The 13,139-nt window shown below is 41.8% G+C and overlaps 1 protein-coding gene across 1 annotated transcript in view; it reads left to right on the forward strand.

The window, feature by feature from the left end:
- The window catches only part of CYB5R4 (cytochrome b5 reductase 4), a 270,390-nt gene that overhangs the window by 121,198 nt on the left and 136,053 nt on the right, over positions 1 to 13,139 (forward strand). The window contains exon 8 of the mRNA XM_082249678.1: positions 1,350 to 1,443. Within this exon, the coding sequence (XP_082105804.1) occupies positions 1,350 to 1,443 (94 nt within the window). The remainder of the gene's footprint in view (positions 1 to 1,349; positions 1,444 to 13,139) is intronic.

Genomic DNA, 13,139 nt, shown 5'->3' on the forward strand with positions numbered 1-13,139 from the left:
GGCGTGGCCACTAGGTGACGTCACATGGAGACCCCACCCCCTTGTGTTGTCACGCATCATCAGGTGACGACAAAAGGGGGCAGGGTCTCCGATTGACCTCACCGGATGATTTTTTTAATAAAGGACTTCTCAGAACCGTCTCTTGTCATTATTTACACTACACTGCCTTTTTTGGGGTAAATTGGTAGGGGTACAAAGTACCCCATACCCATTCACATGGGTCTGGGATCTGGGGGGCATCCAGATTCCAACAAGCCCCCTGCCCGAAGACCCCCACAACTAGCGCCCAGGGTTGTCGGGAAGAGGCCCTTGTCCTCATTAACATGGGGACAAGGTGCTTTGGGGTGCGGGGGTTCATGGCCCCCCTTCCCCAAAGCACCCACCCCCCCCCCCCCCATGTTGAGGGCATATGGCCTGGTATGGTCTAGGAGGGGGTGGGGCCGCTTGCTCGTCCCCTCCCTTAACCTGACCTGCGGGGCTGGTATGGATCTTGGGGGGGACCCCACGCCGTTTTGTTCCTATCTTGTCGTGGAGCTCCCCCTCAAGAGCCTCAGAGCACAAGTCGCACCGCAAGTCAGATCATCATGACCCAACTTGGATGCGACTTCTATTCAAATCAGTGGCTTAAAGCTGTATCAAAGGCGGCTCAAAGGCAACCAATGATTTTGAATAGAGGCAGAAAAATGCTGCTAAAAGCTAACTTGGCTAAACGTGCATTAACGCCAATGGAAAAAGCTACTAAAAGCACGTTGTTACAGCTGATTTCTCCTGGCGTTGGTAGTGGATCTGCAGCTGGTTTTTTCTAACACCCTGGTTGCATGAGGCCTTAAAGTTGCTATTTATAAACTTTGAGCCCTGGTTTACATTTGTGCGATTGTGGAGATCGCATGTAATTCGGAGCGCACTGCTCCTAAATTACATGTGATTTCATGTGCGGTGCGAATTTCAGCCATACACTTTGTATGGCTGAATTCGCACCGCATCCGCACTAAACTCGCACATGAGGCTTTTTTTTATTCGCAGCAGAATCTGGTCGCATAGTAGTTCACACTAGTGCGATCCGATTCTGTGCGAACTTGCAGATCGCACTGTGATATGCAATCGCAACTGGGGGTGTCGTTAACTTTTAATTGACACCCCCTGCTTATCGCATATGGCAGTGTGAACTGCCAGAGGTGCGGATGAGATGCGGGATCACACTGCATATTTGCATCTCACAAATGTGAACCGGCACTGAAGGAGCTGTTACTTTTCCACACCTGCGATTAAACATTTCATGAGGTTAACTTTGTAAGATGTATTGGTGCCATATTGTAATTTTTGTTTTGTTTTTACTCACCCCCAAATAGAATATGAAATTGAATCTCGTCACTGTTGACTATCAAGAGAACATCTTCAGAGTGGAAATAACTGTCAGAGATTATTCCTATCTTCTTTTAATTGGTATGTTATTGCCTATTCAACCAACGTATTTTAATATTTTCAAGCAAATAAAAAAGGATCCTTAGAGGGAGAAAAATAATTTTCCACAAATTGCAGGGACTTAAAGATGAAGTCTGATTTCTTTTTTTTTTTATTACAGCATTCAGTGATATTAAAGGCTATTTTCTTTTTCCTTTTTAAATATTAAACATGTCATACTTATGTGCTCTGTGCAGTGGCTTTGCACAGAGTAGTCCGGATCCTCCTCTTCTCGGGTCCCCCTGCAGCACTTCGAGCCCCTCCCTGCAGCCACCGGGATTGTGTGTGGAACTGACAGGCAAACTCTTGCCTGTCAGGTGAAGGCACCGCTCGATTGCTCACACACACCCCGGTCCAGGCTCTTCTTGCCCATCTGTGGGCCCAGGACCGACATGGCGGGTGCCTGTGGCTTGGGGGGGGGGGGGGAAGGAGAAGATCGGCCACATATTCACTCTCCTCCACTTCTTGCTGTGACCCAGAAAGCTGCGTCTATGACATCACTTCCAGGTCAGCCTCTCTGTGTTCCCAGGTAGCTTAGACTGTTAAGAATGTTTTGCAATGCGATCTGCATTGCAAAACATTCAGTGGAGCCCAGAGGAGATCTTGCATGTTTCAATAAAGAGAATCTGAGGCTGTCATCTAAAAAACATCACATAGGGGTTTTTTTGTCACCTATGTGATTTGTATTTGTTGTGATACTCATGTCACCGCGCACACCGGAGGGAGAGCAACAGTTCTAGCACCAGACCTCCTCCCTAACACTAAACTGATACCTATAGGTGGCTTTTGAAGGCTCGCCTGTAGAAAATATTGTACTAAAGTTTGTCGCCATTTCATGGGTGCACGCAAATTTTAAGGTTTGACATGTTTGGTATCTATTTACTCGGCCCAACCTCATCTTTTATATCTTACCAAAAATGTGGGTAATTTATTGCGTTTATTTCTCCTAAAATTAAAATTTTGAGTTTCCTAGACCTTTGCTGAAGTATTGTGTAACGTAAAAAATTGGAACTGGCACTATTTTATTCTCTAGGGTGTCTGCTTTCGGAAAATATATAATGTTTGGGTATTGTTTTACATCATCTTCAAGGCTAAAATAATTTTTTAAATTAGTGCCAAAAATGCAAAAACATCTCTGGCAGCGAAAAGGTTAAGGTAAAAACCCTTCTGGCTTTAGAACCACTTTAACCTCCTCAGCGGTATTCCCGAGTGTGGCTTGGGGTGAAATTTCAGAGCCATTAGCGGTAACCCCCGAGCCACACTCGGGGTGCCGCTAGGGAGATTGCAGGATCCTGTAAGAGAGGGTACTCGTCTTGTTCCCGGGATCCAGCGATGTATGCACCCCCAGTGAGTCTGCATCCAGTGCAGTCCCTTTAGTATACTATTGCGCCCATGCTTATCTCTACAAGCCAATAACAGCAGCTTATCAATAAGTACAGCACAGGTCAGGAACAAGAAACACCTGAAGACTAGTCAGCATGATCATGAGTTAGGCTGGATACACACTATACAGCTTTTGTTTGATTTCCTTTAGATTTACCTTCAACTATGTAGTGCAAGGGCCTACCTGATTGCATACAAACTGAAAGTGTTTAGGTTTGAGCTCATATTATATGGTTTTGGTAAATCTAAAGGAAAAAAATCTATAAAAAGTTGTATAGTGTGTATCCAGCTTAAGGCTGAGCCTTAAAAAACCTATTTGGTGTGCAGGCTTAAGCATGACCACAACCCTTAAGGCCCTGTTGTAGAAATTTCTGGTTGAAACTCTAAATAAAAGTTAAATCTGCTATGTAAGCACCTAATTTCTGTAACCATGTTGCTATGCCATATAAAAAGTCACCAAAACCTCCTAATCCCTTAAAGGGGTTCCATTCATCTTTAGCAATCTCTCTGGCCTTATTTTGTAATTCTCTTATTTTAGCAAAATGCCCTTTGATAATGTCCTCATTATTAGAAATGTATATACAGCAGTCTGTGTGAATAACCTTACACAAACCACCTTGAGCTGCAGTGAGATAATTTAACGTTAATCTATGCTTTAAAACTACTTTTTTTAGCTGAGCTATTTCTTCATGTAATAAACCCATATCAGTGGTAGTAAGGTTAATAATCTCATCTATAATTCTAGTGTAATTATGTATTATTTTCATTGCTTCAATTCCCCATCCTGTCCAAGAAGGGAACTATGACCATGTGATGTCACCTTCAATGAACAACTCTTTTGGATACTAAAGGCGTTCCTCTGTCACTCTCAATAGTTTCTGGAACCTCAGATCTACAAACTATTTTGTTTAGAAATTTCCTTTGCTGTTGTTTTTGCATTTGCTTTAGCTACTGGCCAGGCCTGAGGTCAACCTGAAAAAATGTCAACGCACACTAGAGTATACACAAAGGTGCCTATTCTGGCCATCTGAATGTAGTCTAGTCTATTTAAATTCTTTGGAAAGGGAAATCTGGCTAAGGAGAATGCTTCTGGGGAATATGAACAGGCCTTTCTGCATTGAACAGTACAAGTGAGACATGAAGCACAAAACCTGGCTGCAAGTGCGCTAAATCCAGGTGCTATCTGATAGCAGTCAGTAAGTGCCACCACCGCGCCCTTAGCAAGATGACTGACGCAATGTGCCAGTTGTGCTAAAACTGGGTACAAGCTCCTCGGTAGACACCACCTGTTCTCAGCACTCCACAGGCCCTGCTCATTTTGGGTAGCATTACATTTTATCCACTTATCCTTCTCTTCGTCAGGTGACTGAATTAAAGTTTCTATATCCCACTGCTCTTGATGAAGGGAATCTTTCCCTGCTACCTGGGCGACCCCTACAGTGGGTGTGACTCCAAATGCCATAAGTGCAGCATCCTTTGCCGCTTGGCCCGCTAAAGCATTTCCTCTGGCTGTCATGTCATTTCCCCTTGCATATTTTTACCTTCAAGATGGCAACTTCTGCTAGTTTCTGAAAGGCCTCAAATAGCTGCTCTGAGTTTTGCATGTCTCACTGGCTTCCCTGCACTAGTAAGGAGGTTCCATGCTTTCCAAATGGGCCCAAAATCGTGAGCCACTCCAAACATCTATCTGCTGTCAGTGTAAACATTTCCCCTTTGATTCTCTAGGAGTTGACATGCTTTAACTACAGCACACAACTCCGCTTCCAGGTTCCTGTGCTGACATCTGGGGTGTCAATGTTTCTTGATATAAAATAGTGTCTATAGTGGTTACAGCAAACCCTGTGTGTGGCTGACCATCAGTGTAAAATCTGGAACCATCTATGAATAAATATGTTTCACAATCTGATAAAGGCTCATCTTTTGCTGGTGTGACAGAGGCCCTTTCTACCTCCATCAGAGCCATACAATCATGAGAAAAACATAGTTTGATTGATAAATTTGATGGAGCAAAAAGAGCAGATTGGTACTTGTCAAATCTACTGGCAGACACATGTCTGGTATTTACTTGATTCATGATTTCCTGTACTGCATGTGGCACATACAGGGTCAGAGCACCAGTCTAGTTCAAGCTCAGTTACTTTGTCCAGCAGGCTTGCATACAACTAGGGAAGCCTTTGATGACCGGGTCCAATGAGGCTGATACATACATCACAGGCCTCTGTTTGCCTCCATGTAACTAGGTGAGTACACCTGCAGCAAAACCATTGACCTCATGACAAAACAAGGAAAAGGTCTTAGTATAGTCAGGAAGTCCAATGATGGGAGCTTCAGACAAAATTTTAATAAGCTCCTTCATCTGCAATTCATTGTCCCATGTGAGCTTGAAAAGGTTTGTAGTGGTAGCCTCAAAAAGAGGAGCCATAGGTTCTGATGCATTTGGAATCCAGTCCCTACAATTTCCCACTAACTCCAGGAAGGCACGTAGTTGCCGTACATTTCTTGACTTTTCAAATTTTTGTACAGTTTTAACTTGATCTGGGGTTAAGTGATGGATTCCATGTGAAATGCAGTGACCCAGGAAGATCACTTTCTCTTGGCAGTTGTAGCTTATTTTTGCTAACTTTGTTGTTACTGTTGTAGAAAAACACGAGAAGGCTTACTGTTTCTCTGCTACATATATCCTTTGTATCTGAACAAACAAGCAAATCATCTGTGTACTGAAGTAAAACTGTGTTTGGGTGTGAGGGGGACCAGTGGTCCAATACTTGCTTTAATGCAGTATTATATTCAGAGGGGCTACTCACACAGCCTTGAGGCAATCTTGTCCAGGCTAACTTTTGGGCATCATGGGTAAATAAAAAAAAAGGTGCCAGCAATCTGGGTGTAGGGGCACCGAAAAAAAAGCATTTGCAAGATCAATCACTGTAAAGCAGGCGCTGGAGGCAGGTATTCCACTTAGTAAAGTGCGGGGATTGGGCTTGATTGGGGGGGGGGGGGCTCAATTATATTGTTGTTGGCTCTCAAATCATGCACCATGCGGTATGTCACTTGTCCACCCTTTTTATCTGGCTTCTTTGCAATTGGAAACAGATGTGTATTGGCTTGGGACTTAATTGGTACAACAACCCCTGCGGCTTTCAGTTGAGTGGTCTGATTCTTTATCCCCTCAGTCTGAGCAATGCTCAGTGGGTACTGTTTAATCTGTGGGAGTTAGGTCCCTGGTTTAATTTTTATCATAACTGGGGTGCAGTTCAACAGACCTACATCATATTTGCTGGTGGCCCATAACTCAGCAGGAATCACTTCCAATTCTGGTGGAAAAGGCAGATTGGAGTTTTGAATTAAAAATACTCCACAGGCAGAATTTAAAGCTTCCCCTGACAGACTACTGGCCACTTGGACTCCTGTAGGAGTGTAGTCTATGTTTGCTAAAATTTGGTTCAGAATGTCAGCTCCTCAAAGATTAGTAGGAGCTGTGTCTGAAACTGTGCCTGAAACTAACACTTTAGTGACAATTTCTGTTTGCTGTCCTAGCCTGAGTTTTAGTAGCTTGGACTCAACCAAATCAGTAGAGGTCCCAGTTAGGCCAACACCAGAGAACATTTTCAGATCATAATCCTGGAGGTATGTCCTCTATATTAAAAACAGTTTGGCTTGCACCAGTATCAATTAAACAGGATAATTCTGTTTCTCCTCCAGGATAGGGGAGTTCTTGTAAAAATAGTTTTACCCTGGCCTCGGGACCATTGTCTCCCCTATTTAACATGATTGACACTGGCATGTCATTTTCCTAGGCCTGATCCACTGCCCTTTGGCAGAGAACTGGGATCAGCATGAGGTGCCTCTGAGCTCCTTTCCAGTCTACGGTCAGGAAGATGACAGAATTTGGCTATGTGTTCTTCCCCATTACAATTGTAGAATATGATTGGTCCCTGATTGCCATGGTTTTTAAATTGCCTCTTCCTCTTCCTTTTCTCCTCTGCTTTCCCATGTACATAATTTTGGGTTTGCTTTCTTTCTGGTTAATCCTGTTTTCTATGGATAACAATATATGCAGGAGGATTTGAATAGATAAAATTGCCTGCCTCAGGCCTTGCCATTATCAACTTTTCTTTCAATTGGGGTATTAAACCATCAAGAAACCTTATGTTTCACCAGTTGTGTAGATGGACTTTTCAGTTTCTCCCTTCTTTTCTTCCTCTATATTGAGACCTGCTTCCTCAGCCATATTGCTTAGCCTCCTCCAATATGCCACTGCAGCTTCCTCTTTCACTTGCTTTCCATTCATGAATTCAGCATGTCTGGTTTGTCCATATATTTGGGGCAGTTTCTCTTTTAATTTTTCACAAACCCCCCATCCACTAACCATCTTATCCAGCTTTGGGATGTCTGCATTACATTCCTCAAGTATTTACCCTGGCATGTTGCTTCCTACTGCTTTAATAAGAAGCTGATAAACGTCAGAAGCAGAAGCCTTATATTCTTCCTGTGCAGCACTAAGTTTGTTTGCAAATCCAATGGGATTCTTTCTAGGATTCCCCAGTCCCTCTAATATGGCTCCTATTTCTTGGAGACTAAAAGGTACATGCCATTTAATTTGAAACTTACTGTCAACTTCGTTTTTTTTTTAAAACGAATTGGGTTCTGACAGGATAAGCTGCAACAGGTTGCTCTGTGGTAGGGGAAGAAGGGATGGCTTCTCCCTTCCTTCTCTCTTCATTTTGCTGCCACAATTTGGAAATTATGGTTTGCTCCGGAAGTTCAGACACTTATCTCTTTTTCTCTGGCCAAAGCCTTAAGTTCAGAGAGATCTAGTTTTGCATATGTGCCTTTTGATTTATGCCAATCATCTGTTTCTAAGATGCAAGCCAAATCCCTTTTAGTAGTTTAAAAAGGGGCTGTTAAACCTCTGCTCTCCACTATATTGCCCGGCTCATTTTTTGTGTGTTTCATGTAATCTGATTCTTGTGCTTTTGTGGATAGATTATTTAAAGCCAAACTGGCAACCACATAAGGGGGGTTCTCCTCCAGAGTCTTCTGGGCAAACATAGTAAATTTGGGCAGTACTTTTATTAACCACTTCTGGACCGGAAGGATTTGCCCCTTAATGACCAGGCCATATTTTGCAATTCGGCACTGCGTTACTTTAACGAAAAATTGAGCGGTCGTGCGACACTGTACCCAAATAAAATTGATGTCCTTTTTTTCCCATAAATAGAGCTTTCTTTTTGTGGTATTTGATCACCTGTGCGATTTTCTTATTTTTTGCGCTATACACAAAAAAGAGCGACGAGTGAAAAAAACAACATTTTAACATTTTAGTCCAATTTGGTTTCTGCTACATATTTTTGGTAATAAAAATCGCAATTAGCGTATTTTGATTGTTTTGCGCAAAAGTTATTGCGTCTACTAACTCCGGGAAAGATTTATGTCAATTTTATTGTTGTTTTTTTTTTTTTTTTCTTTTACTAGTAATGGCGACGATCTGCGATTTTTTTTTTTTTTTTTTTTTTTTTTTTTTTTTTTTGTGGGACTGCGACATTGCGGCGGGCAGATCAGACCCCTGACTGACATTTTAGACACTTTTTTGGGAGACCAGTGACATTACTACAGTAATCAGAGGGCCCTGCTTACAATCTAAAAGGGAGGGTCAAGAGATACAAGAGGTAATAACTGTGGGGGATAGGCTGATGGAGAAAATAAAAGTACAGTTGTAAGGTGGTTTCCATATAGGTTTCTCTGAAGAGATGTGTTTTCAGGGATCGTCTGAAAGTGGACAAAGTAGGAGATAGTCGGACAGATTGGGGTAGAGCATTCCAGAGGATGGGAGAGGCTCGGGAGAAGTCCTGGAGGCGAGCTTGGGAAGAGCTAGAGAGCAGGAGGTCCTGGGAGGAAAGAAGAGGACGACTTGGTTGGTATTTTGAGACCAGGTTAGTGATGTAGCTAGGCACCAAGTTATGGATGGCTTTGTATGGTTTGTAACTTGAATTTAATTTGTTGGTTGAATTGCAGCCAATGGAGGGATTGGCAAAGAGGGGTAGCAGACACAGAGCGGTTTGCAAGGTGGATGAGCCTGGCAGCAGCATTCATGACGGACTGAAGGGGGGATAGCCTTTTTAAAAGTAAGCCAATGAGAAGGGAGTTGCAATAATCGAGATGAGAGATGACCAGGGAGTGGATTACGAGCTTTGTGGTATTATTGGTTAAGAAGAGGCGTATCTTGGAGATGTTGCGGAGGTTGAGGCGGCAAGCTTTTGACAGTGACTGGATGTGACTAGATTCATTAGAATCTATATGGTTGATACTTCTTGAAAGTGTATTCTTACTCTCAAAAAAAATAATTTGGAAGCTCTTGAATGCTCCATAGATCTATTAATAGCAAATATGTTTGTTAATATGTAAATTAGCATTTGGTAAACTCATTAGTAAAACCCCACATCTACTCTATGAAATGTACACACACAGATCACCAGTACCATAGGTACAGTTTTATATTGGCCCGTTAAACAGAAAAGGCCAGACTCCACTATCAAATGGATGCAGTCTCCAGGTACTCTGTGCATAAGAGTTCTACTTAGATCCTGCCATTTGAAGCTTTTGCAAAATGTATATTTAGTAAAGCTGATTTGTTAAAGGCAAAATGGCTGTTTTCAAGGTAATCTTCGCTTATCTTAGCTTGATGTGAAACTCTGCTAACTTCCATTATCCAATCATGTGAAGCACATAATTGGTTATTCTTCCCAAAGTGAATTTTTATTACATTCAGTAAGCTAAGGGAAATTCCCTTGTAAAGCAAACAGCCAGTTTACTTTTAGTAAATCAACCCGATTGAATGTACAGCAGACATTTACAGAAAATTAGAAGTTCTTAGACAACATATAGTCCAAAGGAATTCTATACAGCTGGAATGAAATGGCGCGGTCTCATCCAGGCATGTTCCAGGTCTGTAAAAGAGATGGGCACTTTAGATGTAGGCATATGCAGAAGTTCACTGCAAATAGCAGGTCTTGTGAGGACTCCCCAGCTGTTTTGATTGGAATACTCAATTAAACTCTAGGCTACATGACATCATGCTTTAAAAAAGCATCCTTTTGAAAAAGTTTATGCTGCTCAGCACTTTGGAATGCACAGGGAGCTTTATTACGGGCCTCATTCAATTTTTAGGACGTTATCTTTATTTCTATAACCTTTCAGCAAATAAATGATACATAAAATTTAACTACTAATGAGCAAACTTATTAGAGGTGCCTTGACGCTGCAGTGTGGCTTCCAAATGTTATAGCAAATATTTGAAATGAAAGCTCCTGTTTTTAATATACTAGTTAAACAAATAATTATTTTTTTTCTGGCTCGGTTGAAAGTGTGCTGGGGCCTGGTGACCCTCATGTACGGTTTTAAAAAATGTAGCTTTCGGCTCCAAATGAAAGCTTAATGTATTTGTCCAAATGGGAGAAATCAAAATTTTAAAATACTGTATATGAATCAAATCTTGAAATAAAAAAAAATATTTTGGTCCGCTCCCAGATTTAAAAATGTCCTCCCCTTTAAGTATGTTTGTGCAGACAACCAGATGTAAAATACTTTTATCCATTATATTGTTTTTCAAAAGAGAAATGATTTGTCACTGGTGTTTTCAATTCAAATGTTTGATAAACCTACCAAATGTTGCTAAGCAGTTCCATCCACTGTTTTTTCTCTTTTTAACCACTTTACCGCTGAGTACTGGAATAGTACTGCGGCAAAGTGGCTCGTTCCCGTCTGACGACGTAGACCTACGTCGCCAGACTCCTCCCCTGTAGGTGGCGCTCGCGCACCGCCGGAGGCGCGCTCCCGCTGTTTTCATTCACAGCGGGAGTCGGGCCAGGGGAGGAGCAGCGGCGATCGCCGCTGTTCTGCCCCAATCGTCGGGGATCTAGTGTGGAGATCCGCCCGCTTGTGTAAGTGATGTGATCTCCTCAGTGACAGGGAGTGACAGATCAGAGTGTTCAGCATAGCTGGACATCCGATCTGTCCCTGTCTCACACAGTCACCTCCCCCCCCACACGTCAGTAAGCACCAGGCATATATTAACCCCTCCCTCTCCAATAAAGTTAACCCCTTCCCTGCCAGTGTCATTTTTACAGTAACAGTGCATATTTATAGCACTGATTACTGCAGTAATGTCACTGGTACCCCCAAAAGTGTCAAAAATGTCAGTCAAGGGTCCAATCTGTCCGCCGCAATGTCGCAGTCCCGCAAAAAAAATCGCAGATCGCCGCCATTACTCGTTAAAAAAAAAACACCAAAAAGGACAAATCTTTCCCTTTGTTAGTAAACGCAATAACTTTTGCGCAAACCAATCAAAATACGCTTATTGCGATCTTTTTTTACCAAACATGGGTAGCAGAAAACAAATTGGCCAAAAATTTTAAAAAAAATTGTTTTTTACATCTTTTTTGGGGGGAATTTCTTATAACAAAATGTGAAAAATATTATTATTTTTTCAAAATAAACACTCTTTTTTTGTTTATAGCGCAAAAAGTAAAAATCGCACAGGTGATCAAATACCACCAAAAGAAAGCTCTGTTTGTGGGAAAAAAAGGACGTCAATTTAGTTTGGGTACGGCGTCGCACGACTGCGCAATTGTCAGTTAAAGTTGCACAGCGCCGAATCGCAAAAAGTGGCCCAGACGTAAGACAGCAAAATGCTCTAGTGGTAAAGTGGTTAAATCACAATTAAAAGAAAACCACTAAATTGGCTTGGGGTCCCAGAGCACTTACTATAATCTAAATATGTTGCGCAGCATATTTTCAAATTATGGCAGATTTACTTATTTATCCCATAATATGCCCTCCTCCAGCCATGTGAGGTTTGTGCTTCCTTCTTATTTCTCTGTCAGCAACCCCTGCCATCTTCTAGTTTTCTGGCATCCTCTCTCTTTAGTCAGTGGACGGCAACTGATTGTGTTCCGCCTGCACATGCATGCTGGAATTAAATCATCCTGGCACACAGCTCTATTTTGCTGATGGTTAGAGTGCCCAGGCAGTTTCCACAAAGAAAGCATTTGATAAAAGACAAATAAGGGAAATAACCTGCTCTCAGAATTTTTTTTTTTGTTCGTTTGTTTTTCTTTGGTTCCACTTTAAACCATGTGAATAAAAGGTGACCATTGTTGGTTATTGCGGCACATTGGATTACTGATTGATTCTTTCGCTGCCAGGCCCTGTGCTTCACTTTTAAACTCCGGTAGCCAGACAATTATTTACTTTTTTTTCCTTACAAAATAAATATATACTTTCCGAAAGCATATGACCAATGGAATTAAAATAAGTTGCTACAGACTTTTAGGGCCCCGCAATATTTTCATAAATGTTTATCAAAACAATATTTTCGCTAAAAATACACTAAAATCATTTGTAGCATATACAAACACAGCACATTTTTCACAACTCCTGCTAAACTCCTACTAAGGCTTAACCTGTATTGAGTTAATAAATAACAAATATTTGTACATTTTAAATTGTGTATTTTATTGCGAAATGGTGAAAATCCAAAGGTACGCAAAACTGGAACTACCCAAAATGTTCCAAAAATCTGGAGTTTTTTTTTTTTTTTTACTTTTGCTTTAATAGTTTGTAAAAGATCCCCAAACCATACATTCTGAAAGAAAAAGGACCCATAGAATAGAAATAGGGTGCTACTGATTTTTTTTCTACCTCACAACAGTAGCGTACATGTTTATCAAATCGATATTGTCACAAAAAAAAATACTAAAATCCTTATTTGTACACATAAACACAACATAACTTAAAAAATTCCTGCTGAATTCCTTCTAAGGCCTCATTCACATTGGGTGTATTAAAGGGAATGCTCATGGAGGGCCATGTGTACCTGCATGGGTATGGACAGGTGTTCTGTGCATCCATGTGCATGCAGTCTCTTTCAAATCAATTAGCACACACTGGCTGCAAAGACAGCCACTGCTCCCATCTGACAACTATGTGGGTATAGGTGCGGGTGCATGGCCATAAATGCAGACAGTGTGAGTTCAGGGACATGCACCCTCATGAATGTCAAGTTGAGAGCAGTGTCCATGCCACTTCATCCCAATTGACATGAATGAGACTGCCTGCACAGGAATGCATGGAACACCTGTGCATTCCTGTGCAGCTGCTGTGTTCCATTTAACATTAGTGGGACTGCCTGCATGGGTATTGACAGAACAACATTGCCTCCCTTTAGTATGCCCCTCATAAATGAGGCCCTAGGCCTCATGTAGACTTTCCGTTGAGGGCGCCAAAAATGTGCAGTTGAG

This window comes from Pelophylax lessonae (genome assembly GCF_965119305.1).
Source record: "Pelophylax lessonae genome assembly, chromosome: 3".
Taxonomy (NCBI): domain Eukaryota; kingdom Metazoa; phylum Chordata; class Amphibia; order Anura; family Ranidae; genus Pelophylax; species Pelophylax lessonae.